At 49.6% G+C, this 26746-nt stretch overlaps 11 protein-coding genes across 11 annotated transcripts; 5 read left to right on the top strand and 6 right to left on the bottom strand.

Moving 5' to 3' along the window:
- Window positions 1–663: 663 nt before the first annotated feature.
- Window positions 664–3911, bottom strand: N7471_006562 (uncharacterized protein; the record flags this gene model as incomplete). The annotated part of the gene is made up of 2 exons (XM_057279281.1): window positions 664–1809; window positions 1830–3911. The coding sequence occupies 2 exons, from the start codon at window positions 3909–3911 to the stop codon at window positions 664–666; spliced, it is 3228 nt and encodes a 1075-aa protein (XP_057138891.1).
- A 668-nt stretch (window positions 3912–4579) lies between these two features.
- N7471_006561 (MFS transporter) lies at window positions 4580–6389 on the bottom strand (the record flags this gene model as incomplete). The annotated part of the gene is made up of 4 exons (XM_057279280.1): window positions 4580–5727; window positions 5782–5838; window positions 5896–6261; window positions 6317–6389. The coding sequence occupies 4 exons, from the start codon at window positions 6387–6389 to the stop codon at window positions 4580–4582; spliced, it is 1644 nt and encodes a 547-aa protein (XP_057138890.1).
- A 1246-nt stretch (window positions 6390–7635) lies between these two features.
- On the bottom strand, window positions 7636–10119 carry sip5 (Sip5p; the record flags this gene model as incomplete). Its single annotated transcript, XM_057279279.1, has 2 exons — window positions 7636–9696; window positions 9751–10119. 2 exons carry the CDS (start codon window positions 10117–10119, stop codon window positions 7636–7638), a joined length of 2430 nt encoding a protein of 809 aa, XP_057138889.1.
- Window positions 10120–11232: 1113 nt separating this feature from the next.
- On the top strand, window positions 11233–12825 carry N7471_006559 (uncharacterized protein; the record flags this gene model as incomplete). Its single annotated transcript, XM_057279278.1, has 1 exon — window positions 11233–12825. The coding sequence occupies one exon, from the start codon at window positions 11233–11235 to the stop codon at window positions 12823–12825; it is 1593 nt and encodes a 530-aa protein (XP_057138888.1).
- A 288-nt stretch (window positions 12826–13113) lies between these two features.
- N7471_006558 (uncharacterized protein) lies at window positions 13114–13884 on the top strand (the record flags this gene model as incomplete). The annotated part of the gene is made up of 4 exons (XM_057279277.1): window positions 13114–13204; window positions 13313–13588; window positions 13675–13781; window positions 13834–13884. 4 exons carry the CDS (start codon window positions 13114–13116, stop codon window positions 13882–13884), a joined length of 525 nt encoding a protein of 174 aa, XP_057138887.1.
- Window positions 13885–14535: 651 nt separating this feature from the next.
- Window positions 14536–15402, top strand: N7471_006557 (uncharacterized protein; the record flags this gene model as incomplete). Its single annotated transcript, XM_057279276.1, has 1 exon — window positions 14536–15402. One exon carries the CDS (start codon window positions 14536–14538, stop codon window positions 15400–15402), a length of 867 nt encoding a protein of 288 aa, XP_057138886.1.
- A 389-nt stretch (window positions 15403–15791) lies between these two features.
- Window positions 15792–16963, bottom strand: N7471_006556 (putative G-patch domain protein; the record flags this gene model as incomplete). The annotated part of the gene is made up of 2 exons (XM_057279275.1): window positions 15792–16389; window positions 16413–16963. The coding sequence occupies 2 exons, from the start codon at window positions 16961–16963 to the stop codon at window positions 15792–15794; spliced, it is 1149 nt and encodes a 382-aa protein (XP_057138885.1).
- An 854-nt stretch (window positions 16964–17817) lies between these two features.
- On the top strand, window positions 17818–19561 carry N7471_006555 (uncharacterized protein; the record flags this gene model as incomplete). Its single annotated transcript, XM_057279274.1, has 4 exons — window positions 17818–18030; window positions 18087–18446; window positions 18520–19264; window positions 19311–19561. The coding sequence occupies 4 exons, from the start codon at window positions 17818–17820 to the stop codon at window positions 19559–19561; spliced, it is 1569 nt and encodes a 522-aa protein (XP_057138884.1).
- Window positions 19562–19805: 244 nt separating this feature from the next.
- Window positions 19806–22592, bottom strand: N7471_006554 (snoRNA-binding rRNA-processing protein NOP14; the record flags this gene model as incomplete). Its single annotated transcript, XM_057279273.1, has 2 exons — window positions 19806–22250; window positions 22305–22592. The coding sequence occupies 2 exons, from the start codon at window positions 22590–22592 to the stop codon at window positions 19806–19808; spliced, it is 2733 nt and encodes a 910-aa protein (XP_057138883.1).
- Window positions 22593–22743: 151 nt separating this feature from the next.
- On the top strand, window positions 22744–23962 carry N7471_006553 (uncharacterized protein; the record flags this gene model as incomplete). Its single annotated transcript, XM_057279272.1, has 5 exons — window positions 22744–22786; window positions 22852–22971; window positions 23022–23082; window positions 23139–23275; window positions 23334–23962. 5 exons carry the CDS (start codon window positions 22744–22746, stop codon window positions 23960–23962), a joined length of 990 nt encoding a protein of 329 aa, XP_057138882.1.
- A 112-nt stretch (window positions 23963–24074) lies between these two features.
- On the bottom strand, window positions 24075–26580 carry N7471_006552 (uncharacterized protein; the record flags this gene model as incomplete). The annotated part of the gene is made up of 8 exons (XM_057279271.1): window positions 24075–25096; window positions 25145–25266; window positions 25316–25589; window positions 25642–25781; window positions 25832–26066; window positions 26119–26192; window positions 26250–26462; window positions 26521–26580. 8 exons carry the CDS (start codon window positions 26578–26580, stop codon window positions 24121–24123), a joined length of 2094 nt encoding a protein of 697 aa, XP_057138881.1. The 3' UTR covers window positions 24075–24120.
- Window positions 26581–26746: the final 166 nt, after the last annotated feature.

Here is a 26746-nt window from a genome sequence, read left to right as displayed (position 1 = left end):
AGTCGCTGCTGGAAAGGGGGGTTACATGTTAGTTGTTACCTAGGTATAACTAATATGGTTAATATAACTAGGAGGTTATTGGACCTTCATGTTTGCTCTCCGTGCTCGTCGGTTCGGCTTCATAGCCTATAAATAGCTAGCCGATGGCCCCATTATCTTTCGTCTTTCGGTGTTTTAGCTGTTCATGCACGAGCTGAGCTGGCTATATTTCGATGCTGATTCCTTGTGTGCATATATATACCCGAGAATAGGGAACAGGGCTTGGAAAAATAACCAAGGTACTCTCGGCGTCAGAATAAGCATAGGGGACTTGTAAAGAGACTGCTGAATCCAAGATCCTTCTGATGCTCCCTAACAACACAACAAGACTACAGCCGCTTAATCACTGGCTAGGATAATCTTGAAAATCATACAATGGACCGTCTCGAATCGTTACATCATTTCATATCACTGTTGAGTGATCCAATTCCAATAAACCTCCCCCTGCGTGGACCAATATTAACAGACGCCGAGAGATAGAAGTAGACATAAACATCATAAACCAAATTTAGGTAAACCGCAAATCACATCTGCTGCCGGGGAATCAAGATGGAAATGACCCATGAGGACAAAGAAACAAAACAAAAACCGGAAAGGAGAATCCAAGTCAAATCAATAAAACATCTAAACGCCACCACGGCCCATCCTCTCAATTGAACTCATGATCCCGCCACGACCGGGAGTAGGCATTGCAATGCCAGATCTGCCACCGCTATTACCACGAGAATGACCGCCAGGAGCACCGAATCTAGGGATTCTCTTTTCCGTAGTGGCAGGGGGACGGATGCTTCCAGACACAGAACGACTGACACTGCGACGGAAGTCATCGGGGGTGACTTCACGAGAGGGCTGAGCTGGCTCGTCAATGTGGTCATTGTGCACAGAAGATGCCACAGAGGGCTCGCGGTCTCGAGGCTGAGATGGGGCGGGCGCCTGCTGCATGGCTAGCCATTCGTCAACAGCAGCAACAAGCTCGCCCTTCTCGGCGCGTTCAGTCTCCAGGTTTGCACGAATTCGCTCGGTATCGTCCTTCAGAGCAACCATTTCTCGCTGCAGACCCTTGATCTGGGCTTCCATGACACGCTTTTCGGCCTCGTGCTCGTCATTCTCGCGAGCGAAGAGACTGGTGTTAGCCGCGGCCATTGAATCAGATTGCGCAGTGTCACGTTCGACACGGAGATGTTCGTTTTCCTCGCGTGCAGCAGTGAGCTTCTTCTCCGCCTCACGCAAACGCTTCTCCCACCGAGACTCGTAGCTCTTTTTCAAGGCCGCAACCTTAGTCTCATGCTTGCCCTTATAGAGCACATGAAGCTCGCGAGCGACCTTTTCAACGGCATCCTGAACTTCTCGAGCAGTGTCTTCAGCCGAGTGGGAAGACTGATGAGATGAGCTAGCTTTACTAGTGCTAGACGCAGCCGCAGCGCGCGCAGCGGAAAGCTGGCTTTCGAGCTCGACAACTTTGCCTTCTAAATTCTCCTTGCTTTTTTCGGCCTCTTCGGCCTTTCGAGACAGGCGGTCACGCTCACGCTCTCCCTCCACTAATTCGGAGCGGGCGGACCGGAGAACAGTTTCCATCTCATTGACTCGACGTTCCCACTCGGCCTGTTCCATCTCCAGCACCTCTTTGCCGGCGGCTTCGTTGCGTACTTCTTCCAGAGCTTCGCCGACACGTCTCTCCGCGTCCGCCACTGCTTGCTTTAAGCTTGCAACCTCAGCCTCTTTGCCGCTGAGAGTGGCTTTGAGCGAAGATATGTCAGACAAGAAGCCGGACTTCAGTGACTCCAATTCACGGGGGGTGACCGTGGGAATGGATCGAGGGGAGGCGCAGCCGGAATATCAAAGTCCAACAGTGATGACATCTTCCCGGGAGATCGAATGGATTGCCGGGCCGATCGCATAGGCGAACGCCGTGAGGGGGAGAAACGGGCACTTTGCATGGACTGACGAGGGAAGAAGTTCATTTGATCAGTGAAATCAAGCAGATTGGCAGAGTCAACTGGATGAGCCATGTCCCGAGGGCCTCTGGGTCTCGGTGTAGGCGATCCCATAGGCGAATTTCCATCTAGATAGGCACTAGCTCTGTATGCCCTGCCCCCTGTGCCCGGGGTATTCGGATCAACACTGTGTCGATGCCCGTTCACAGCGGGAGCTGGACTGGGGGCAACACTGCCTCGCATTGACTTCATCGGCGACTGGGCGCGGAGCTTCGCAAATGTAGTCATATCAGGCATGGCGGAAAATGTGCTCAAGCAAGTGTCATCCATTGAGTCGTCGACCATCGAATTCTCGTATGAAATATTCTCTTTGTCGCCATCTTCATGCAGTACTGTGCTCATTCCTTCGTTGTGTCTGTCCTCTATCATGCTATTGCCAATTGCTGATCGGTCGTGCACGGCACTCGCAGCGGAAATGACGCTCTGGTCATGGAGTACACTGGGGTCCTCTTCGACATCGATGTGAATTGTTGGTGCATCTGGTCGGCTCACCATACCCTTCTTATGGCGCTCGTTCATCTGTAAATCGTCCTCTAGATCCTGGGGTGTTTGGTCGTAAGATCTTTTACGGGGAGTTGCTGCAATTGAGCGCTGGTCACTCGGCCCAAGGGATGCACGAGAAATGCGGCGCGACTTATGAAGATCAAGGGTGTTTTCTTTGGGGCTTGGCCGGAAGGACGAAGTAGGTACTGGGATAGGGGAAGAGGAGTTGGATGCTACCGGTGACTCCGCATGCGCATCTACCCTGGGAGAATCAACTGTCTTTGGTGCTTCGTCGCGGACGGGCAAGCTCGATTCCGCAGCAAAGGATGAACGCTTAGATGCCGCCGGTGAGTCTGGCTTCAACCCACGCAGCTTCGGTGAATCAGCGGTCTCTGGTGCTCCAGGGCGGATGGGCGAGTTCGGTGTCACAGCAGGCAAAGAATACTTAGACACTATTGGTGGGTCTTGCTGCATCTCATGTAGTTCTGATGGATCGGATGTCACGTTTCTTGCCTCATGGCGGAAAGGCGAACTAGCGGGATCGGGCAATGGCCGCGCTTTAGGAATTGGCGAGTCATTCTGCATTTCACGCAAGCGATCAAAGTCAACCGTCTCTTCCCGCGCATCAGGACGGAATGGGGAGCTCTCCGGATCCTCTAGAGCTAGCCGCCTTCCCAACCCAGGAGACATAGGCTGGACCTCGCGCAGTTTTTCAAACCCCACTGTCTCTTCTCGGACATGAGGTCGGAACGGGGAACTTCGGGCGCTCTCCTCCTCCAATGGCTCAAGCTGTGGGTATGGCAGAGGAGACGACTGCTGCTCTTCGTGCATATTTTGGAAATCCACTGTATCTTCACTGGCATTAGGACGGAAGGGAGAGCTCATTGGCTCCCCTAGAGCCAGCCGCCTGTCCAAGCCAGGAGACATGGGCTCCACCTCGCGCAACTCTCTAAAATCAACTGTATCCTTTGTCGCATGTGGACGGAATGGAGAGCTTACGGGGCTCTCCTCCTCTAGCGGTTCAAGTTGTGGGTGTGATTGGGACGAGGTCTGTCGCATTTCGCGCAGCTTCTGGAAATCTACGGTGTCTTCGCGTCCATCGAACTGAAATGGTGAGCTGGCACCGTGTTGATATGATTCGGCATCATTGAAATCATCATTCGCGTGTTCATTCTCGTTCTCGGGTTCGTTAGGGTAGTAGGTTTCGTTTTCATCATAGGCATTCGGACTCGGGGCGGCGTGGCTTGTCCATCCTCTCTTCAATGGGCTTGAGGGAACAACATGTTCCAAGGGCTGGTCAAGGGTCTTGTGAAGGAAGGGCGAAGAATTCGCCATCTGAGATTGTGTGCGCGCGTTCTGGTAGGAGGATGAGAGGGGCGAGAGTGGATTTGACATTATGAAAGCAAGAGAAGCCCCGGAGAAAGAGAGGGGAAAGGGTTCGTAAGAAGTCGTCTCTGGTCTGTTTTCAGAACCAGTTTGGACAAGAAGAACGTAGAGTAAAGGTAACTAGAGTTTGTGTATACAAAAAATAGTTGCCGTGTTGACGTTGCTGGGTAAACAAAACTAGGCCTAATTGGGAAAGGTGCATCCACACTATCTAATCGGAGTCTCGGGCGATACAACACATTAACCTCTTGTCTTTGACAACGTAAGTTCAGTTATCTGATACATATGTACATTTGGCTCATGATGTTAGGGAAATTATAATCAGGATATTACTCTGATGTCTCCTTTAGATGTCTTTCTGTATGTATTTTTAGACGTCTTTTCATATGTCTTTTCATGTCTTTTCAGGTGCCTTTATATTCTTTCTAGGTGTCCTTTTATGTCTTTTTACATGTATTTCTTTTTACGTAGTATTGTTTATTGGTGTTATAGCTAGAAGGATACTGATTAGCAGAATATAGAATCGGTAGAAAGGATTGTTACTAGTTGGATGACATGTAACATTTTATGAGAGAGGACAATACGTAATAAATGCCTTTGTTGATCATATTATGAAATTAATGATTCTATAAGTTTAGAACTCTAGCGAAAAAGACAAACATATTCGACTTTTTTCCCTAGTCCGACACCATTACCGCTTCGGTGCGCGCATCATCTCCATTGACAATGATATGAACGATGCCATCGTGTGGCTGCTCTGGAAGAGCAACATAATGACAAACAGCCGCTGGCTCCACGGTTGCTGATGAACGTTTATCGCGCTGGATAAACCACAGCTGTAAAGCGCCGACTAATGCAACGAGACTACTCCCCCACCAGGCAAGAGCAGTGCAGCCAATCTCAGCCCCAGAGCTGTAAAGCAAGCCAGCGATCGGAGGAGCGAGAGTTCGAGATGCAGCCCCAGCGGAAGCAGCGAGGCCATTTATTTTGCCCATGGCGGAGTCTGAGGGACTAGCTTGCTTGATGAGAATCAAGAGGATAGGATAGTCGATAATGGACAGGATATTGCGAACGGTCAAACAAGCATAAATACCGACATAGATAAGTTGGCGTGGCAAGAAGACCAGGAAGGGAACCATGAAGTATGCGATTGGATGGAGCACCGTAACGACGACAAAGAGCCGCCAGATTCCCAAGTAATGTGCCAGCACGGGGAAAATGATGCTTTGGATCACGAGGGCGATGATGCCATCGGTGGACATGATCACACCCACAGTTCGAGTTGAAAGACCGACTCCGCCTGGGATGTCAAAGGGCGAGCGGTGTGAATGTGACGATCCTCGGGGGTCCTTATCCTGTAAGAAAATGGGCAAGAGATGGTCATATGTCATCGAGTGATAAGTAAAGATAGCCAACGCAACTACAAGCATGGTAACTCGCCAGGTGAAAGCTTTGGGCTTTGGTAACTTCTTCCACGTGGGCGAGGAGCCATCGGCTTGCACATTCCAACTCTCATCATTATGCAGGTGAACCCGATTAAAAGTCCCGTAAGACTCCGCCCGCAGGTCCACGCCAGCATTGGCAGTTGCACCAGATGTAACCAGGAGCGGCTGCTCAGCTGCTTGGTCGAGATGCCTATGGGCCTCGCCAGGCTGCATGTCTGGATGAGTCTCTTGCAGGAACATCCAGCTACCGATAATGCTAAAGAGAAGCAAGACACAGCAAACGAGGTTGGGCAAAAGGTAAGGGAATTGTCCAAAGAGGCCATCTACTGGGAACAGGGTAGGAAACCCCTCAGTGGGCTTTGCTAGCAAGCCTCCAATGGCTGAATGGAATTAGCATTTGGAGTAGAATTCCATTATGCGAAGACTATACATACCTGGACCGATAATCGTTCCAATTGACCAAACAAAAGGCATGATCGCATATGCTCGAGCTGGATACAAGATTAATCCTCAACTCCGCTAGTATGACAGAATGGCGATAGACTTACGTTCATGTTCAGGTCGCTTGACAAGCTCACCAACCATTGTCTGAATTACTCCAATGTTCCCATTCAAGGCTCCCCCAAGAGCTCGACCGGCGAGCGCGACCCAGAAGTTCGGAGCCATCCCCACCAGGATCAAAGAGGCCATAGTGCCGACGCAGCCAGATATAAGGACAGGCTTCCGGCCCACGCGGTCCGAAAGAGCACCCCAGAACATACCGGTCAGAGCCTCTGCGAGCGAGAATGCCGAAATCAGAATACCGGCATAGAAAGAGGCATTGTTGCCATTATCCATATGGAAATCCTTGACCATCACCCACGAGTAGGGGAATATAGAAGTCAAGGCGATAGGCTCTGCAACCCGGCATATTGCTGTTTTGTTTTGTTAGCCAGCCATTGTGAAGTACAAAACCGGGACATGGCATACCTAGGAGGAAAAGCTGCGCCGTGGGAAAGCTGTCGGGCGACGGATGTGATCTTGCCTGTGGTGTTAATGCCATAGTTCTTCAGAAGCAGCTAAGATCTTACGGCAATCCACCCCGGTAGTGTTGAGTTGATCTTGTTATCCACTGTACCCGTACCTTATATGTGGAGCGGGAGGTTCGCTTTCTTTCTTTTTCTTTTATCGCAAGACTGTCAATCTCTCTATGTTTTTCGGAGAATATAAACTGAGAATCAAGGTGGAACATGGGGCGAGGTTGAAAAGTCGGAGGGGAGAACCTTGGAAAAAGACTTTATTTTCCACAGCCGAGAACGGACAAAATCTGACCCTGACCCCTACCTAAAGCAATTCGAGATTCTTGATCCTTTATCAATACATATGTAGCCATATAAATAGAAATAAATCTACATAACTTAGTTTTTGAGAATCTTGTATATATTTGTAGTTCAATATCTTCTTCCCACATGATAAAAAGGCTTTGGGTGGCGAACCATATTTTATTTGGATCCCGTAATGGTCTAGGATATCCATGGATTGGATATTGTTTCATAAAAATTAGCTATTAAGTTAACAATATACATATATAATTAATAATATACCATAATATAATATATATAATACAAATATAATACATAATATCATATTCGATATAAGATACCCTGAAATAAACACTGGAGTCTTCCAAGGTTCCCCACTCGGCTTTTCCTTAACCTCTTCTTAACCAATCACATACCACAGAATCACTTGAGTTGGACCCGCAGATCAGCCACATATGTACATTGTAACTTCATACGGAAAAGGTGTTTTAAAGTATATTGTAGAAGAATTGAATACAACGTCCCTTATATTATCTTAAGCTAAATGGATCAGATTACTAAAATACTTCGTCAAGGACAGAGGCATAAGGGGCCGACTATTCAAGGCTATACTTACTATGTATGTACAAAGTTGTCATAGTTGTGTATACTTACCCGTGGACATATTCCTTATGTTGTACATGGATATATTGAAGAAATCATAAATCTCACTATTGACCGATCTGAATGCTAAACACAAAGAACTTCTATCCTTGTCCAGAAAGAAATGATGATATGGAAGGCCCAATGTGACAGAAAAGGAAAAGAAAAAAAAACAATGAGCATATAAAAAAGATAAAGCAGAGATGCCTTCACCAGTGACCAATCCCCTACGCCGGCTAATCCACACATGCCATGCGGTCCGGATTGTATCTAGATACCAAATAAGGAAAGCTAAACGAAAAAAAAGAAACAAAAAAAAAAAAAAAAAGCAAAATCAAAATCAATTCACGAAGTAGCCTCTGGATGCGGGGGGGAACTGGTGATCTCGACAGAGCGAGCCTCAAGTTCCTTGGGGTGAGTCCCGGAGTGATCACTAGACTCCACACGAGACTCGACGATAGGAGCCGATTCAGTGTTCATCTCCGTGAAAGGCTGGTGGACCGACGGAGCGGCACTTGAGGAAGAGCCCTCTGTCTGTTGCTTGTTGGAGGTATCCTCAACGTGTTCCGCAGAGTCATCCACTTTCTCCTCGTCTCCAATCACGGCAGCTAGACTGCGGAAATTGAACATTGGCTCAAGAGAGTTGGTGTTGCCCTCTCCAGCAGTAGGGCCTCCTGCGCCATCCTCCGGGGTGGTTTCCATGACAGAGGAGAACGATGAAGAAGCGCTGGAGACCTGTCGCAGGTGAGATTGTCGTGACGGCTCGGAGTGATCCGCCAATTGGCTTGCTGGTAATGCTGGATCAAGCAGCGTAGGGGGAGCTGTTTCTTCGGCGGTCGACGGCAATGCACGGTCAACTCCCTTGCCTTTGCTACCAGCAGCGATTTCTTCACCAATGACATCCTCGCCTATGACAGAGGATGAGCTACTAGTCTCCTTACCTAAAATGGACTCGCCAAGGACATCCAAAGCGGAGGCGCTAGCATTATTGCTGTACAAGCCAGTCTTGCGAGCCACCTTATCCGCCTTCTTAGCCTCTTTCTCCTTCTCCTTCTCCCTCTTTTTGGCCTCTTTTCTTGCCTCTTTCTCCTCCCTTTTGAGGCGCTCGTCTTCGCTGGCCAAGCTCAGTCGGATAGCTTCCATCATCATCATTTCCTCAAGATCGTCAATTCGATTGCGCCTCGAGCTCGATCGAGCAGCAGCCGGGTTACCCGCCCCTTCTTCGGCAGAAGCAGAATCAGTGTCTTGTCCAGTTGCTCGAGGTGTCCGATCAGAACCCGTACGCTCCGTCAAAAAAGCCAATGCATTGAGGGCGGGTGAAGCGGTCCGGCCGCTATACCCTTCTCCACCGGTGGCTCTTCGCATTCCGCGCCGTCCGATGCCAAACCCACGCGAGTCACTCCCAGATGCACTGGGGTTGATCAAGTACGCCGCCGTGTGAAGGGCAGTGGCTGCTGCAGATCGACGTGCCGCGTGGGCTCGTGCATTTGATAATTTGGTGGCCCAGTCCGGTCGAATCCTATCCGTTGTCACCACTGTGGGGTCAGTGGCGGATAGTGAGGTTGCACGGCGGCGACCTGACACAGCTGCAGTGGCAGATGATAAGGAGGAGGTGGAGGATACGGGGGAAGTGAAGTTAGGTGAGAGTCGGGCGCTGGGGTCTGCAGCATAAGTCAGGCCCCGACGGAACGAGGGCGATGAATAGGTGACTCCGAATTCCGGTTGGACACAGAAGGGGCATGCCGAGGGTTCCGAGACCAATTGTGACTCAGTCGACTCAGCTTGCTCTCCCTCGGCTGAAGGAGCATTTGCGTCAGGCTCTCCATGCTCTGGGGGGTGCGGGTCCGGGCGCTTAATCTGCACGAAGCACTCGGAGCAAATGGGTTGATCGCAGCATCGGGTACGGTTTAAGTACGGCGGATAGTAGAGGAAACAGATAGGGCATTCGCTTGCGTCTTTGTACAAATTGACTTCGATCGGCTGTCCGTTGACAAATGGGTCCTTGGGAAGCTGCAGTTCCCGGGGAGTCAGATCTGTTTGTGAGCTATGCTTGGAGGTGGTTAAAGCAGCCAAGGTCTTCGCTCTTGTTCGGAAAAGAGGGGAGGTGGATGTCCCGGATGCGATCGGAGATGCGGAGGGTAATGATTGAGGGGGATTGGAGGGCTGCGAAGCATCTGAATTATAAGATTGCGATCTGGACGTGATCGGCACTGTCAAATGCTGAATATTTGTCGGATCGGCAGAGGCTTTGTCTGTGATCTTGGATAATTTGTACTCTAACTCGGGCGGGATCTCATCGGGCTGGGGAATGGGCATGCCTCGTGCAGCCGCCATAATCTGATGCTCAGCCCACGACTCCGAGAAGTCATTAAGACCTCTCCAGAAGGGAGCCAGTCGGCGTTCAATCTAGCCGGTCAGCCTTGGCTAATTTGCATCGAGGGGGATTCCAGGTAAACCTACCATCAGTTGGCGCACCACTACCTTATTGTAGTCTTCTGTCCCCACATACACGCCCTGCGTTACGAGATAGCCTCCATCGACATGCTCCTCCTTCATACTGCGCTCCCTCTCTTTGAGACGAGCCACTCGTTCCTTATCCAAGCGACGGGCCTCGCGCTCTTGTTTTGTCTCCCGCCGATGTTCTAATGTGGCCACCTCTCGATCATGACTGCTGCCGATTCCAAGAATCGAAAGGTCAGGCCTACTGCCTCTTGCTGACCGAGAACCTTGATACGGTCGACTTGAGGCATCGGAAGCGCCCGGAGATAATTGACTTCGACGACTTGACGGGGTTGTGGAGCGTGACTCCTTAGTTTGGGAGTTTCCCATTTTAGATCCCAGGTGGATGTGGTGAGGGGAAGGATGGCGAGATTGTCGGGTTAATCGACAGTTCCGACAGTCACGGTTTTAACTCCCGGATATGGCGGAAAGGGCCCCCAAGGGGGGGGGGGGTGTATTTGGGGGTGGTGGGCAGTAGAAATGGTGAAGGAGATGGGAGAGGTTAAGAAAGTTAAGGAGGCTAAGAGAGAGTGGAGGTAAGAGGAGTAACTTTCAGAGCGGGGGGGGTTATGATCTGTCCGGAGTAACTGGGGAAGTGAGATCGGTGAGGAATTTCTACACATCCCCCAAGCCCAATTTCAAGAATGTTTACAGACTCAAAGATTAAAATATGGAAAGATAGAAAGAAATATCGGATGTGGCGGATGTTATTTTTGTTATTTTTGTAACTTTTCTTTTTCTCTTTGGGCAAGTATACCTGTTTATTTCATAAAAAGGCCTAGACTATGTGAATTACTATATATTCTTACATAGTTCTTAACAAAACAACCTTAACATGTATATATACACATTTTTATACAGCATATGTAGGATAAACAGGTTAAATAGCAAGATTTTTACTAATTCTCAACCCAGGATCATCAGTTGATCCATCGTCATCGTCAAGTCATGGGCAGATTACACTCCACTTCTACTTTTAATAGGATGTATACATCATAGGCCCTAAGATGCATTACTTTTACCTGCACTTTGCAGATCTCAAAGTATTACCTAATTAACTGTGGCATGGACTGGCATGGATTGACATGGACCTCGGGATTGGAGGTGAAGTCATTAACCACATCACATGTACATGTACTTATTGAGGGGACTTTAGGAAGACACAGGCAACAAGGCCAATTCAGGCCAATCCAGGCCAACATTTAAGGCCAACATCGATCGCCAACCTCGTAACGATCTCAGCCAATAGCCACCCCCCTTAGAAAGGCGGTGGCATAAAATCAATCCTCTACGTTATTTTTGCCAAAAAAAAAAGATCAAAGAGCGGTGTTGAATCGTTGGAATCTTCCCCAATTTTACTTTGAAACCTTGACATCCTCCATAGGTCATGCATTATTAGTGATAGCCCTACTCACTCACACGCCTACCAAGAATCCTCTGGCAATGACTGAAACGACCAGACTGCATATCACGCCTTTCACCCAGGATATCCTTCCGTCTGTGCTGCCAGCATCTATTCGCAACTTGGCCACAGAAATATCTTTCCACGAGATTTCCACCTTCCCAGAGAATAACTACGGATACGTGACTCTGCCAAACATGGAAGCGGAGAAGATCAAGAAGAAGTTGAACGGCTCGATCCTCAAGGGCAAGAAGTTCAAAGTCGAGGCAGCCCGCCCTCAAAAGAGACACCGGGAGGAAGAGGATGTGGTGCCTGAAGCCCCCTCTAGCGCCAAGAAAAAGTCCAAGAAGTCCAAGAAGCAAGCGCCCGAGGACGGTGTAGTGGAAGGCTTTGAGCTTCCCGCAGACCGCAAAGTGAAACGAGGCTGGACCGAGTCCAGTGATTCCAAGCAGGAAAGACGAAAGTCGGAGAAGAAAGAGAAGAAGAGCAAGGAGGAGAAATTGCAACCCAAGTCCAAGTACACCGACAAATCCGAATGTCTGTTCCGAGCAACGATCCCACCAAACCGAGTATCCGACGCAGCTTCCGATGATAAGAAAGCAAAGAAGAAGAAGAAGTCCAAGGATAATGTCATCCATGAGTTTGAGAAAACGGTGACCCAGCCAAGCTTCCTGCGCACCGCGGAGGAAAGCGCAGCGCCTACGGCTACATTTGAAGATGGAAAAGGCTGGGTGGATTCCACCGGGAATCTGAGAGAACCCGCCAGTGAGAAGATCTCCAAGGATAATTACCGGCCTGGTAAGATTCCAGGGGCCAAGGAGAAGCGCCGAGCTGCCAAAACGGCCGCCAAAGACACGAAAAAGGGTTCACGCAAAGAAAAGACTCCAGAGGAATCTTCTGAGTCTGAAGATTATACCTCATCGAGTGGCTCATCTTCAGACGAGGACAGTGACTCGGAGAGCGAGGTGGATGAGAGCAAACCGGATGAGAACCCTGAAGATTCATCTGCATCTTCTGGCGAGGAGGATGCCAAGCCGCAATCCCAAGAAGAGACCACCAAGTCTACAGAGGCTAACGACGGTGATGCTGATACACCGAGCCAGTCGGACTCGGATGAGATACCCACGGAGGCTGCGCAAGAGGTGGAACAAGATCCATCTGCCAAGGAAGTCCACCCTCTTGAAGCACTTTTCAAGCGGGCCCCGCCGACAGCATCCGATAACCAGCCAGCTCCCGAAGCCGAGGCTGGATTCAGCTTCTTTGGTAATGACATTGAATCCGAGGACGAGCCTCAAATGGCTGAGCCGCAGACACCTTTCACACCCTTCACGAAGAACGACCTACAAAACCGAGGTCAGCGCAGTGCAGCTCCCACTCCCGACACTACTGCGGCCACCCGGCACATGACGTGGAACGAGAGTGAGGACTCGGATGATGAGGATGTTTCGATTGATAGCCCTGTCACAAAAGCTCGTGCGGAAGCCGGTGCAAGCATGGAAGAAACCGAATTCGCAAAGTGGTTCTGGGAGAATCGCGGTGACAACAATCGCGCCTGGAAGAAGAGGCGACGTGATGCTGCCAAGGAACAGAGACAGAGAGACAACCGGAAGAAGGGAATCAAGGGAAAGTCATAAATTCGAGTCCCAGTTTGCTGGGGAGTTGAATGATGTGTATCTAGACTCTGATGTGGTGCTTATACATAACGAGGCTGCTAGTAGCCTTTCAACAACACAGATACCATGTAATTTAAGTCAGCTGCCTTTGATCAAACATAAATATAAAAATCATAAAATCCTCAAGACATCTTTCGCTGCTCCAGGGTTGGTCTTTGTTGCATTGCGTACACAGTCATGTGACCCGCATCCATCGTCATTAAACCCGGCCAAACCAGGACTTGTCGCATCGCCCACTGCGTGCCCAGGATGTTTTCTACCTGGTCCTCACAGCGCAGCATTCAGCTGCTGCTGCTGCTCTGCACATTTTTGTCTCTCACATCATTCGTAGCAGCATCCAGTAAGTGCTCGCCTCTCTTCTCCGAGGCCCCCAAGCGCCAAGTGGGAGATCGAAATGCCACCATCTTCGCATCGATATTTGTGTGATACTAATACTCAATGCTTACAGCTCCAACCTCCTTCTGCAAATGCACCTGTTTCTCCAATAGTACGATCATCCCCCTCAATCCCGCCAACTCTGAAAGCTCCTCCGGCATCGACCACGTCCGCTTTTACGAGCGCGGCTCTCTCAGCTCCGAGCTTGAGCATACCGATGAATACAGCAAACGCGCTCAGAAATACCGATCCCTGAATTGCAATGATTGCAATCGCAAGTTCTGTCTCGACTACGAGCTACCGACATGCAAAGGCGCCAAGGAGGAAGATGTGTACACGACTTGCTTCCGTAAGTGATTTGTCGGACCCGTGAACCAGCCAAGGGGAATCGAATTGGATGCTATATCAGATGTGCTGACGGGTCTGTGATACTAGAGCGAGATTCACGGAAAGACGAGGCGGTGGTGTTTATTTTCATTTTTGCTACAGGTGGACTGCTAGCTTGGGCTGCCTGCAAGCCATGGATTGAGCGATATGTCGAGGTAGGCCAATGCCAATGGATATATCTGTGGGAAAACCGACTAACTGATTTAGGCTGCACGAGAACGCAGGTCGTATATACCCGTTGCTGAACCCGATCACTAAATATGAAATGATATGAAATGATTTGAATTATTTGCTGAAATATAGGTTAGCAAAGAGCCTACAACATAGAAAGCCAAGAGATTAGACATGTAAATTTCATTAAGATAGTACGGAGTATTAGGGATGATGACATTGGGAATTTGAGATCGACATGATATCAGTAGGAATGTAATGACTATAAGTTCAGGGGAAATATAAACACTTATCATCTTATAGTATAATCTACGGAGTCCTACCGAATCCTAGATAGATCTATTTTTCCTTAGCGCTTTGAGATTGCCACAGATCCAATCCCCACTATCTGAAACAGGGTAGATTAGAGGAGGTCTATGGATCGTCAACCAATAGATCCGGTCAGTTAGAGGGGGAATGTGGTTTAATAGGCATTGAGGATCCTTATATATGCAATGCATAATGGATCGGCTAACAATTGGGTGCTAATTGAGTGGATTCAGAGAAAAACTTGTAAATTAATTTTGATTATTTTGATTTTCTTGATTTTCCTCTAATTTTCCTATTGTTCTCTCCTTAAATTACTTGTCTCCCTTCTTTAAGAGGCTTGGTTCTCTTTCAATACCCATATTGGAAACTGGTGACGTTGATTTTTTTTTTTTTGTATATCCAGAGATAGTATATACTGGAATTCGGAATATGGCTATCTTCGACTCAGAGAAGCGCCCTCGCGGCCTTCGCGTGCCCTCTCTCGCAGCTCTGAAGTCTTCAGCAACGGCGAAATCGCAATTCTCTTTCCAAAAGAAGTCCGACTCTGTGCCGTCCGACGAGTCAATCGCGCCTAAACCAGCAGCCTTCCCTGCCCCTCCACCACCAAAGCCGGCTCCTCCGCCGGACAAGGAACTCCCACTTCCCCCGAAAGAGAACACTCCAGCACCGCAGGCCTCATCCAACAACCCATACTTCCCTCCGATCCCCTCCGGAAATGCAGTCCCAGAACGACGCCCAATTCAACGCGTCCCCGTCCCAACGCAGTCTCCTCCCCCTCGGATGACAGGCATGCGAAGCAAGAAATCACAGCCCGATTTCCACGCGCCCCAACAACAGCCAACTCCAGTGACAAACTCTCCCCCGCCTCAAGTCCCGACACTAGTTCAGCCTCCAGCCCCAGCTCCGGCTCCGACTCCAGTTCCCGCTCCAGCCGACGAGGCCCAGTCCCCCCAACTGGAAGACTTCATCCCGACCCCAGACAGCGCCGAACCGCCACTAGCAGTGCCAGAACTGCCACGCGAGGAGCTGGCCCCCTCGCCCTTCGTTCCACCGGAGGTTGAACCTGTGGCGCCGAAGTTGAACGAGATCCACCTTACATGCTACCAGCAGCACCGCACCATGCCCGTAGCGCAGAATACGTGGTGTCCGATGCCGTGCATGACCTGCCAGAAATTTGACATTGAGATCCGGCACCGCTGTGTGTTCTGCTGCCTGCGCATCTGCGAGTCGTGCTACCAGACCCTGCAGAAATGCAAGAATCGTTCGGTCGAGGAGCTGGTTGATCGAATCGTCTGATTTTTTGATATCTTTCTCGTTTTGAAGTGTTGGTATGGTCGTGGTGTATTGGCATGAATGATCTTCAGCATATATTGCACGATCTTTTGCACAGCAAGTACAGTTCCTGTTAAGGCTGTTAGTTATGTTTTCTTTTCTTCTCTTCTTGTCTGTATACCTTTTTTTATGATACCAAGGACCTCGTGTATATTATGGTTTAACCAGGAGGACCGAAGCTGCATGTTAATAATGAATAGTGAATTATTTTTTTTGCCTCCGTGACATAAGTGTAGCATTCCGTAGGGATACAAAGTCATAAGAGGTTGGGGGGCTAAGTGCTAGGTATTATGCCAAATCGTCAGCTTAGTGCTGTTTCAAGAATGTTCCCATATGGTACAAGCTCTGATAGATCAATCGTGATCCTCCTCAGTCAGGCCAGGACACCCTTCCAGCTCAATATCAGTTTCGTAGGCATATTTACACCAGAAACAATACCGATATGTCTCGCGCAGAAAGAGAACCAGCTTGCGTAACCGCTCAGCTGGTTCTAGTGCATTGAACGCATCGAGCTCCTCGTCGTCTTCTTCCAGCTCTATCTCCAGTGTGGAGGTATTCTGATCCAGTTCACTGCCAAGGGCCTTTTTATCCTCCCGGTCCATAGTCGGGTCATCGTATTCTGGTAGCCGTGCTTTGGGGAAAAATGATGAAGGGAGTGAGGACTGGAGAGCATGGCGTGCCTGGCGATCACTGTCGTTCCTTTCCCGCTCACGGATAAGACCGCGGTACAGGACGTTGATTTGGGACGTGACCTTGATTGGCTTCTTCTTTGTTGCGGCTGCGTCGGGTCCGTCGCGTGGTTGACTAGGATCTGCGCCACCTTCTTTGTTGGACTCGGCTGAAGACCCCGTCCCTTGTTCTTTATTTTCGCCCGTGGTAACCCCACTCTCCGATTCCGCATCCAGCCTCTCTGCAACTTTCTGCGCAGCGTGCACCTGCGCTTCGATGCGTCTCAATTCGCGATCTTCACGAACGCGGTCTCGGTAACTCCCCCCTCATGTTTGATTCTTTTTACTGCTTCTTCTGCTTCCTCACGGAGCTTGCGCTTTTTTTCCGTGTCCAACCCAATTCCGCCGCGGTTTTCTTTCAAGGTTAGGTTCAGCGGTTCAGCGCGCGCCTTTAGGAAAGAGTCGGGAGTGTCGGTAGTGTCAGAATCGCTGACTGTAGGAGGTTTGCCAAGTACCCCACCAGGTTTGAACCCAAGCTTTGCCATCATTTGGAATCCTTTGTTGGTGGGGTTGAGGGTGCTTGTGGCCAAAGCTTCCTCTCGGCGGACGGCTTCCCGAGCGGCGCGTTCGGCTTTGGATGGGACTCGGCCACGGGCTTCGGCCTGAATATGGAAAAGAATGTTAGAATTGGCAGAATTGAGTTGGAATTTAGCCGGAGACAGGTATGGCGTTGGGTTAGAATGTGGAGGATACGGTACCTCTCGTAGTTCGCGGCGCTTTTTTTGGGTGAAGGTCTCCTTTTGAGTGGGCTCCTCAATGACCATGTTCATGTAGTCGTCTTCATCTTCCGAAGCCATTGCCCAGGTGTGCCAAGAGTCAAGGTATGGTCTAGAGGCTAAAAAAAGAGAGGGGAGAGAGAGGGGGAGAGAGGGGAAGAAAACACAGAGAGATCCGCAGGCGGACAAAGAAAACGCTTTTGGGTTTTGCGGGGAACCGGGAATTTGCGGTGGGGCTCGGATTGATGGGGCTCTTATAACCTAGGTACACTATTAATAACTATTAATATACATTAATATAGATGGGATTGATATTATTTAGTATAGGGTCTATTACCTAGGGTAGATGTAGAATCATTTCTTTGGTCTTTTATTGGGAAACAAATATGGAAGTAAAAGAACCATTACGTTGTAGACGTAAACAAAGAAGCTATCTAGGCCGAGGACCCCTGTACTTGTTTTTCTTTTGTTTACTAGACTCGACGGTTTCAGTTGTCTTTCAAATGTCTCATACCTCTTATCTTAAAAACTCCATACAGAGTGTATATGACTACTTTGCTTTTATAATAAAATACCTTCTAGCATCGAAATCATTCATGGATTTTTGTTCCTATTACTTTCTATTACCTACTTTTGAGGCCGACTAATCCGCTGACCACTAAAAACACCCGTCTATTATGTTTTTTATGGACGCTGTTCTTCCCCGTAGAGGTCCCTTGCAGTACATGTGACCCATCCCCGCAAGCGTCTATATGCATATCTCAAAGAAGCAACAGTGCCGCAAGGGCTTTGTCCTCGTATTACCCAGTAGCTGAGTGCTGTGCGTTGTCACCGTGACTTCGACAAGGGTCGGAAGGGTCGGCTGTTCTTTTATGTCCGTGGGGCCCTTTATAAACCATGGTATCGACCGGTTCACAATCAGACTGTCAGTCACCATGGCTATTTTCTTGTATACCTGCTTCTTGCTATCCCTAGCATCGGCTTCTACAGTGGTGGACCTGGGCTATGCTAGATATGAGGGTCGTACACTATCCACCGGAGTCACACAGTGGCTCGGCATGCGGTTTGCTGCTCCTCCGGTAGGAGATCTGCGATTTGCTGCCCCGCAGGATCCTTTGTCTGTCAAGGGAACACAGCAAGCAACTGAGGTATGCTTCTCTTGTCTTCAGTTATCCATAGGTGGTTACTGACCATTCACTACCAGCATGGAAGTATATGCATCCCCACAGCGGCAAGTGAAGGCCGGGCAGTCCCAGCAGGAACCTCAGAGGACTGTCTGTTCCTTGATATATATGCGCCTGCAGCTGCAGCAAAAGATTCAAAGAAACTGCCTGTCTTCTTTTGGATCCAAGGAGGAGGCTTTGCCGTCAATTCAAATGCCAACTATAACGGCACTGGGTTGATCAAGGCATCCGGAAACAATATGGTGGTGGTCACTTTCAACTATCGGGTTGGACCCTACGGATTCCTTGCCGGAGAAGAGGTTGAAAAAGGAGGCAGTTTGAACAATGGTCTGAAAGACCAACGCAAGGCACTGAAGTGGGTTCAGAAGCATATCAGCAAAGTAGGTCAAGTCATCATTCCTCGTTCTTCTCGTGGCTTCGTTGTTTGACATTTGGTTCTGACACTGTCTCTAGTTTGGCGGAGACCCCAACCATGTTGTCATTGGTGGTAGCAGTGCAGGCGGTGCCTCAGTGACTCTCATGCTCTCGGCATACGGTGGCAGAGACGAAGGCCTGTTTGTTGCAGCAGCTGCAGAGTCACAAAGCTTTGCCCAGATGCTCAACGTCACCGAAAGTCAATTTGCATACGACGCGCTGGTAACTGCGACTGCATGTGACGGTAGTCAAAATACCCTGGCATGTCTGCGCAACCTCGACGTCAGTGCTCTGCAGCAGAAGAACGTCGACAGACCCAACCCAGGAGCCAAAGGGAAGCCGTTATACCTGTACGGTCCCACAATTGACGAGGACCTAGTGCCAGACTACACGTACCGCCTCTTCCACGAAGGCAAATTCATCAAGGTACCAGTGATATTTGGCGACGACACCAATGAAGGCACGAAATTCGTTACCAAGAGCACCTCCAGTGTCGACGAGGCAGACACGTTCATCCAGAACCAATTTCCAGCAATCAAACAGAGCCATCTTGCCAGGATCAACAGTATATATCTTACTCCAAACCAGACGGAGAAATTCCCTGGCGCTGGGTCCTACTGGCGGCCGGCAAGCACGGCGTACGGCGAAATACGCTACATCTGTCCCGGAATTGACTTGTCTTCGATCTACGCAGCGGCAGGCGTCCCAAGCTGGAATTACCACTACGCAGTTCAGGACCCCACCAACGAGAGCTCGGGAGGTGGGCACACCGCACACCGTCGAAGTGAGCGCGATCTGGGGTCCGACCAATAGTAACAACAAAGCTCCAGCTTCGTACTACACCACCAACGCACCCATCGTGCCTGTGATGCAGGGTTACTGGACAAGCTTCATTACGTCTCTGGATCCGAACACCAAACGTCATCCTTCGAGTCCGAAATGGCAGACTTGGGGTCAAGGTGGTGATGAATTCCAGCGGATCTTCATTCGAACCAATGAGACTAGGATGGAGAAGGTGCCACAGGGACAGAGAAGCCGATGTAAATATTTGACTAGCATTGGTATTGATTTGAAGCAGTAGCATATAGTATATATATACCCCTCGAAGGAAATGAAACTGTGAACAACCTTGATCTACTGAGGTTAGGCTTTTGACTAAACAATTCTTTTACTAAAAGTGGACATAACGTAGATCTCGATGAACTTGACTTTTATTCCCAGCCTTACGCCAGATGAACAATGATGTATATACCAGCCCAAAGGATGTACAACAACTAAGTGTGATATATGAAAAACAGACGTGGAACAGAAGTTGAAATGCAAGATTACCGCCTGCCACGCGCACGCTCGTACTCGTTGGCGGCACGGCCCTCCTGGCTCTGAATCTCCGCAACAAGACGCTTGTACTTCTTCTCGTACTCGGAGTCGCGCTCCTTCTTCTCGCGCAGCTGCTCGCGAGCAACGAAGCTGGCGTCCTTGCGGAGCTCGCGCATGGCGCCCTTGCGCTCGCGTTTGAACTCCTTCTTGAGACGGTTGGACTCGGCACGCTCGCGGTCTGGATCGTAGTGCTTGTCTGGGTTGAAGTTCTCCTCGAACTTCGGAATGGCTGTCTTGATGGCTAGGGGTTTGTGGTCGTGCAGGAACAGCGGGCGACGAACGAGACGAGCTTGTGCGAGGTGGGAATCGATCTTGTCTAGGGTGCTCTGGATGGGCTCTCGAGCTGCTGAGTATACCTTTCCCTTGAGGGATTGGCGGAGGTACTGCAGAACGGCACGGACCGGTGTGAAGATCTCGGTGAAAGCAGATTTCTCGGCCCAGATATCGGAAGCGGAACCAAGGAGAGACACGAGAGTAGTAAGGAGGGAGATCTTGAGCTCCTCCTGCGCCTGAGGATCTGAAGGAGAAGTGGTCACATCGCGGAATTGCAGCTTGCGAGGTGTGACCTTCTTGGAGGGCATGAGCTGAACAGATTCCTGTGACTTTCTGTAGGGGAAGGCTCCAAACTTGACAGTGGGTTCCGTAGGAGCAAGATTGCAGAGAGCATTTAGAGTGTAGTTGACAAACTCGGGCATATATCTCTTCGAGGCCTTTTGGTATTGGAGGCAAAGACTTGCGGCAAATGTACCACTTGCAAGGTCTGCGAGCGAGGCAGTGGTGCACTGACCCAGATACCGCGCCAGGCAGAGATGAGCGGGTGTGGCTGTCGTGTGGAAGTGATCTGATGTGGGGAAGAAGGTTGAGAGGCCGGTAAGCAAGATGAGGTCGCCGGGCAGCAGATTGAGTGGGCGTTCCTTGCCAATCTCACGAAGTTGCGCTCGGCACGCGATTGTCACATTCAAAGGATGGGTCTTAGCCAAAGAATGGATGTGACGAATGATATTCTCCAGAATGGCAAATGGAGGCTGCTCAGTCTTGTTACCTATGTAAGAAACATGTTGAACAAGAACTTCAGCAAATCGACCAAGCTTGTCCTTGTTGCCAGGCCTAAGCCGGGGATGATGCAATGCTCGAATGCGCTGGATGACTGTCGGGATTTCCTCGACAGGCACGTTCTTTGTGATACTCAGAAAGGTTTCGTGGTCCTTTGGACAAGGATACGTGAATGCGAGCTTTCCGTTTGCTTCCTTGTTAACCTCGGCAGCGGTCGAAGCGGCAGCGGAATCCTCTGTCGGTAGCGTCATTCCGTTGATGAGCTCGTCCTCTCCATCTGGCCCGTCAGACTCATCGCTCGACGAATCTTCCTCGTCCTCTTCCATGTCACTGTCACCCATGTCGAGGCTGGCATTTGAATCTGTCTCGACCAGATCTTCGTCGATGATGAAATCATCTTCATCTTCAACGCCGAGTTCAGGGCGTGTTTCAGTAGGGTAAGCGGGAAGGCCGAAATGCATAGCATCGTCAATTTCCGACTCGTCATCCTCGGGAATTTCGTCCTGATCCATATTATCCTCCTCGTCGTCAGTGAGCTGCTCTCCACGCATTCGTCGAAGGCGATCGTTCTCAAGTTTCTTGAGCCGCTCAGCCTCTTCCTCCACCTTCTCCTCTTCGGTCTTCGTGCGATCTGTGGGTCTTGATCGCTGGTCGAATGTCATCTGCCTGAGGCGCTGATCGTATTCCTTCTCTGGATCCTTGCTGTTTTGCGATTCTTCCAGCATGGCAGCGCGCTCTGGGTTCATCTCTGAGAAATCCTGCTTCGGTGCCTCTGGCTTGGCCGCCTTGACCGCAGGCTTAATGCCTCGTAGAGCCTCGAAAAGATCAGGGAGTTCCTTATCCAATGCTTCCCGTAGGTCTTCATCATCATCTTTGGCCTGTTGCCGTTCCGCTTTGTAGAACTTAGACTTGGCAATGACTTCTTTCATGACTTCGGCCTTGGTCTTTTTGCGCCCTGGCTGTTCTTCGTCTCCATAGTCGATGAAGTCCTCCTGGTCCTGATCTTGATCCTGGGTTTCATCGCCCTCGGGGAGTCGCTTCCGTTTCCTCGACGCTTCGTCGTCGGATTCCGCATCGTCCAAGTCTCCGGCCTCGAAGTCGTCTTGGTTCGCTCCATCGAACGACAAAGATTGACCCATGTGAGTAAGTTGCATCTCATCATCATCGTCCTCAAGGTTGAACATGGACTCCTTCCGCATCTTTCTCTGGCTCTCTCTCGCAAATCTCTCGGCGGCCCGTTCCTCGGGTGTCATGGTGGGATCATTCTCACCGAACCGGCGATCGATAAGTCCACCGATCTTGTTTCGGCTGTTCATCTCTTTCAGAAGAGTGGCGCGTCGCTAATTAAAGTCAGCTTTATAATCGTAATGCCTGACCAAAGCAGATAAACCTACTCTTTCTTCACCCAGTGATTTGGTAACACCTGGGCGAGCGCCGCCTCCAGCGGTCGTGTTGCCGTCTCTGGTTGTGACGTCGAACTTGCTGGATTTGTTTATCGTTTTGATCTCGAAAGGGTTGAAACGATCTCGAATGGCTTGCAAGGCGACCTCGCGCTGGTTGCGATTCTTCGCACCGACTCCGGTCTTCGCATTTTGTCGTTTTTCTTTCTTGGACTTCTGAGGACCAAGAACTCCATTTTCACGGAGGGAAGCCTTCAGCTGCTTTAGCTGAGAAGGCGGCATTTTGTGTGGTTGGGTTTAAATTCGAGAGTTACGAGTTTTTTTCCTCGTCGTGATTCTCATCAAAAAAATTAGGTACACCGCCTCCGCGGCCTGCGCCGATCAAGATTCTGCCGATTGTGTTCTCCGCATCTCTCCAACTCCCACAACCACTATGGCTCCCTTTTCTGGGGATGGTGTGCTATGGTTATGCCTAGGTATGGACTATGGACGATTTTGCCTGACGAAGCGAGTTTGGTTCAGATGATTAACTGATCTATAGGCGTCTCTCTGTTTTTTGCCATACGCGGTATCGCCACAGACCTCCGCCAAGTCGTTGATCTGACAGAAATCAAACATGTTGAGAAGGAAGACAAGATCATTAGCGAGGGAACAGAAGAAGGCGCGCATATATCTATATTTAATATGCTACTGTACTAACGAATCCTATAGCTCTCAAGTTAGACACCCTCTTGAAGCTTTCTCAAAGCACGAGCCATGACCTCCGAGCTGCGTACGCTAAAACAACGTTATCCTGAACCACTCTGTGCGCCAGCTAATACTCTTCAGGGCCCTGCGCATCATTTCAGAACGTTCTACCAAGGGAGATACTCGTGACTTGCTATTGGAGGAGCTGGAATCCAGGAACAAAGTTCACCAACGGCGAGCTCTGAATGCATTGAATTTCTTGGTTTCCAACCGAGCCCGTATGCTACCCAATCTGCTACATTTTGACAGTATATGAATGTTCATACTATTCTGCAGTCACTAGAACCTCGATCTGCACTCGACTCGCCGACGTACCCACCTTTACCGCCATTATCAACTGTCTTTGCAACTTATTAGAAGAACACGTGGAGAAGACATCTACGACCAATTCGCCCATTTTGCCAAAGACACGGCCGATGGGAGAGAAGAAGGCGCTGAATATTCTGAATGTCTTGTTGCCAGAGAACATACCCGACGCATTGGAAGCGGGGATCATCAGCCGATGGCTCTGCAGATATCCATTTCCGTGTGCAATAGCCGAGCCTTCTCGTCGGCGGGATGTGGTGATCCTCATGAAAACATGGTGGTCGGATGACGTAGTCATGAGCGCGATCTTCAGCTCCCTTTCCTCGCACCCGGATGGGATTAAGCAGCTGCGGAAACATGGACTGATGGGCAGCATGATTGAAGAAAATGACCACGACGAGGATGACGCGGACAGCGATGTGTGGATGGTAGATGCGGGTGAGGCAGGAGGCTCTTTTGGACGAACTCCTTCGCGTAGACATCAGGAGGGGAGTGCCGAAGATCAAGCGCTTCGGCGACGCAGGAGAGAAGCTATGGTCTTGAGCGACGGTGGACGGCCAATTGGAAATGACGACATAATCCAACGACCTATTGATTGATCGCGGTGATTTCGTGCTCTTTATGATCTTCAACTTGTCTGCAACACCAGACAACCAAGTCTCAAAACTAGCCTGTCAGCTACTGTATTTTTATGTCCATGATACCCCACGCCAGAAATATGATATGCCATGAATTTTATTTGAACCTCAAGATAAAACTAAAGCCCCATCCACGCTGATTTGGCCAAGTGGTCAGTCTTCTTCCGGCTGTTCTTGATCACACCGAACGCCTTCAACTCCGAGAGAGCGCCATAGAACAAAGACATCACGACTCGGTCATCGCAGCCATCAGCCTCTTCAGTTTCAAATACACCATAGAAAGCCTGCCAGAGATCATGAATATTCACCAGGGCGCCCGAATCAAGATACAACTGATAAAGAATCGCGGTGGCAGGTTGCTTGGCCGAGACCTTGGTCATAGTGACATCCGACGAGGAAAGCAGGTAATCAAAGGGAGTAGCCAGGGCGCGCTCGATTGCAAAGCGTGGTCGAGGGGCAAATGTTTCCTTTAATGGATTTCGCAGATCAAACAAGAAGGCTTCATGTAGAAACAGATCTTGTGGGTTGATGAGGGTTTCTGTGAGATGCACTTGCAAAAGAGCAACCAGTCGGTCGACGATGTTGGTATATTCCACAGCTTGTTCCGATAGATCGGCTTGGCCTTTGCTTAGCCGGATACGTTGCTGGACGACGGTGGTTTTTGTGACGGTGCTGTTGATATTGTATCCACTGCGCAGTGGACTGGACTCCGAGCACGTTTCCAATAAAGTCCTGAGATCTTCTTGAATCGTATCGGCCTCTGGACTGATTATTATCCCCCTGAGACGCACGAGGAGTTCATCCAGCTTGTCAGAATCTAAAGTCTTCGCCGTGGCGACCATTTCTTCCACAATAGTGGACTCGGACAGTTCGCCAGAGAGTGCACGAACGGACAGATCCGACACATTGGTCTTTTTCGCGCTCTGTGTGTATTGAAGACAGACATGTACGACACGGACTGCCTGGAACATGTTTCGCATTCTTTGCTGGTTTGCATCCAGGTACTTGGGCGTCTCTTGAATAAGATATTCGTCATCCTCTAGCATATCTCGGACTTGCTTGAGGGAGCCTTCTTCTACTAGATCCTCGCAAAACCTTGAATCATGTTAGTTGAGATATAACTTGAGAACCGGAGAACCTTACATTCGGAATGATGGCAGGTTTCTGACGGCCCCACAGAGCTTGTTTTGGGCGAGAACCGTAGAATCTGGGTAGGCTAATAGTACTGACAGAGGATTTGCGAAGAAATGAGACATGTATGTATACTGTATAAATTAGAATTCTGTTTCTAATGCCACTGGGGGTAGTTCTCACCTTGACCATGCGACTAAATGCCTCCGGACTTTGGAAATAGTCACTTGTGTTCTCAAACAGAGTGCTGGTAACATTGCGACCCAGCCAAATATTGGTGTCCGGGTCGGTCTGGAGAGTCTCATAGATGCGGTCAACACAGTTGCCGGCCTCTTGGACCTCGAAATGCTTTCCTCGAAGGAGAGCAACACATGAGCGAGGCAGTCTACCTTCGAAAAGCTCTACAGAGGTAGAGATTCCCAGCAAGACTGTGAATGGTATACGGTCAAGCCATGATCTAGTAGAAGGTTAGTTAGAAGATCGACCAAAGTCTGGAATGTCAATCGCACTTGAATAGAGACAAAAGATCGGTCAAAAGGCCAGGGTCAAAAGCCTCGCTATCTCGAAGAGCTAGGACCAATTTCTTGGTCCCCTTTCTCTGCACATAGTCGTGAAGAAGATCTAAATCGTAACCGAGAAGTCGAGGTCCCTGGTGAACGGTTAGTACAATAATCTGACGTCTTTGATGCAATCACATACAGCACGATCTGTAAGGAACTTTTGATATCCATCATTTCCATCCGTATTCGTAACGGTAGCTCGGATAATGTTCTTCAACGTTGTTTTCAAATTGGGAGCATCGCCTGATTCCAATACAACGACGCTGCCTTCTTCGGTCGATATCAACTGACCATTAAGCCGTGATAGCAATCTGCTGAGCGAGGACACATTTGAACCAACTGTCACCAAAGCCGTTGGAATACACCCATCACATCTAAGGCCCTAGTTAGAGCACGTTCGTGGATCGCATTGGGGTAGGGACGTACGTTTGAGGTGAGGTGTCTCTGACAAAGGACAACACATCCGTCAAAACTCCAGCGTCGACATCCTCGAGGATATCCTTGAGTCCTGGTGAGCAGTTTATCACTATGACCACTTTTTAATTTGCCTGACTGACCTGGATCTTGTTTTCTTGCTTCGACCAGAGTTCCTGGTAGGTATCATATCGCAATTGGACGGATTCGGCGTTCTCGTCTCCATTCAAAAGGGGCACAAAACGCTGCCTATCAGCCTGCTCGTCTCTGCCGGCGGTTGACGAGACTTTGCGGCGCTTCGAAGGTCGTTCGCCTGCTGATTTTCCATGTTTGGGCGGTTGGTAGATGTACGCACCCTGGGGTGATTTGTTAGCGCGCAACCCCAAGGATATCATGTCAGATCTCAAGACAAACCAGGTTTTGGGACTTGTCATTTGACAAGCCCAAGGCATCGTTCAATCCATCAGCATCCATGCTGCTGCTCAAAAGGAGTTGGTTGTCGCAATGGGGATGACTTCAAGGGCGGAAGCGCGACAAGCGCTAAACCTAATCAGGCGATAATTGGTTCTCTTCCGAACTTGAACTTCTTCACTTCTCCAACTTTTCTGTTTTTCTGGTCGCATTCGATGACCGATTGACT

Source organism: Penicillium samsonianum, assembly GCF_028829775.1.
Source record: "Penicillium samsonianum strain IBT 33392 chromosome Unknown utg000003l_segment0_segment0, whole genome shotgun sequence".
NCBI lineage: Eukaryota > Fungi > Ascomycota > Eurotiomycetes > Eurotiales > Aspergillaceae > Penicillium > Penicillium samsonianum.
The sequence above is the reverse complement of the archived record's forward strand: the minus strand, read 5'-3'. Positions and strand labels throughout refer to the sequence as shown.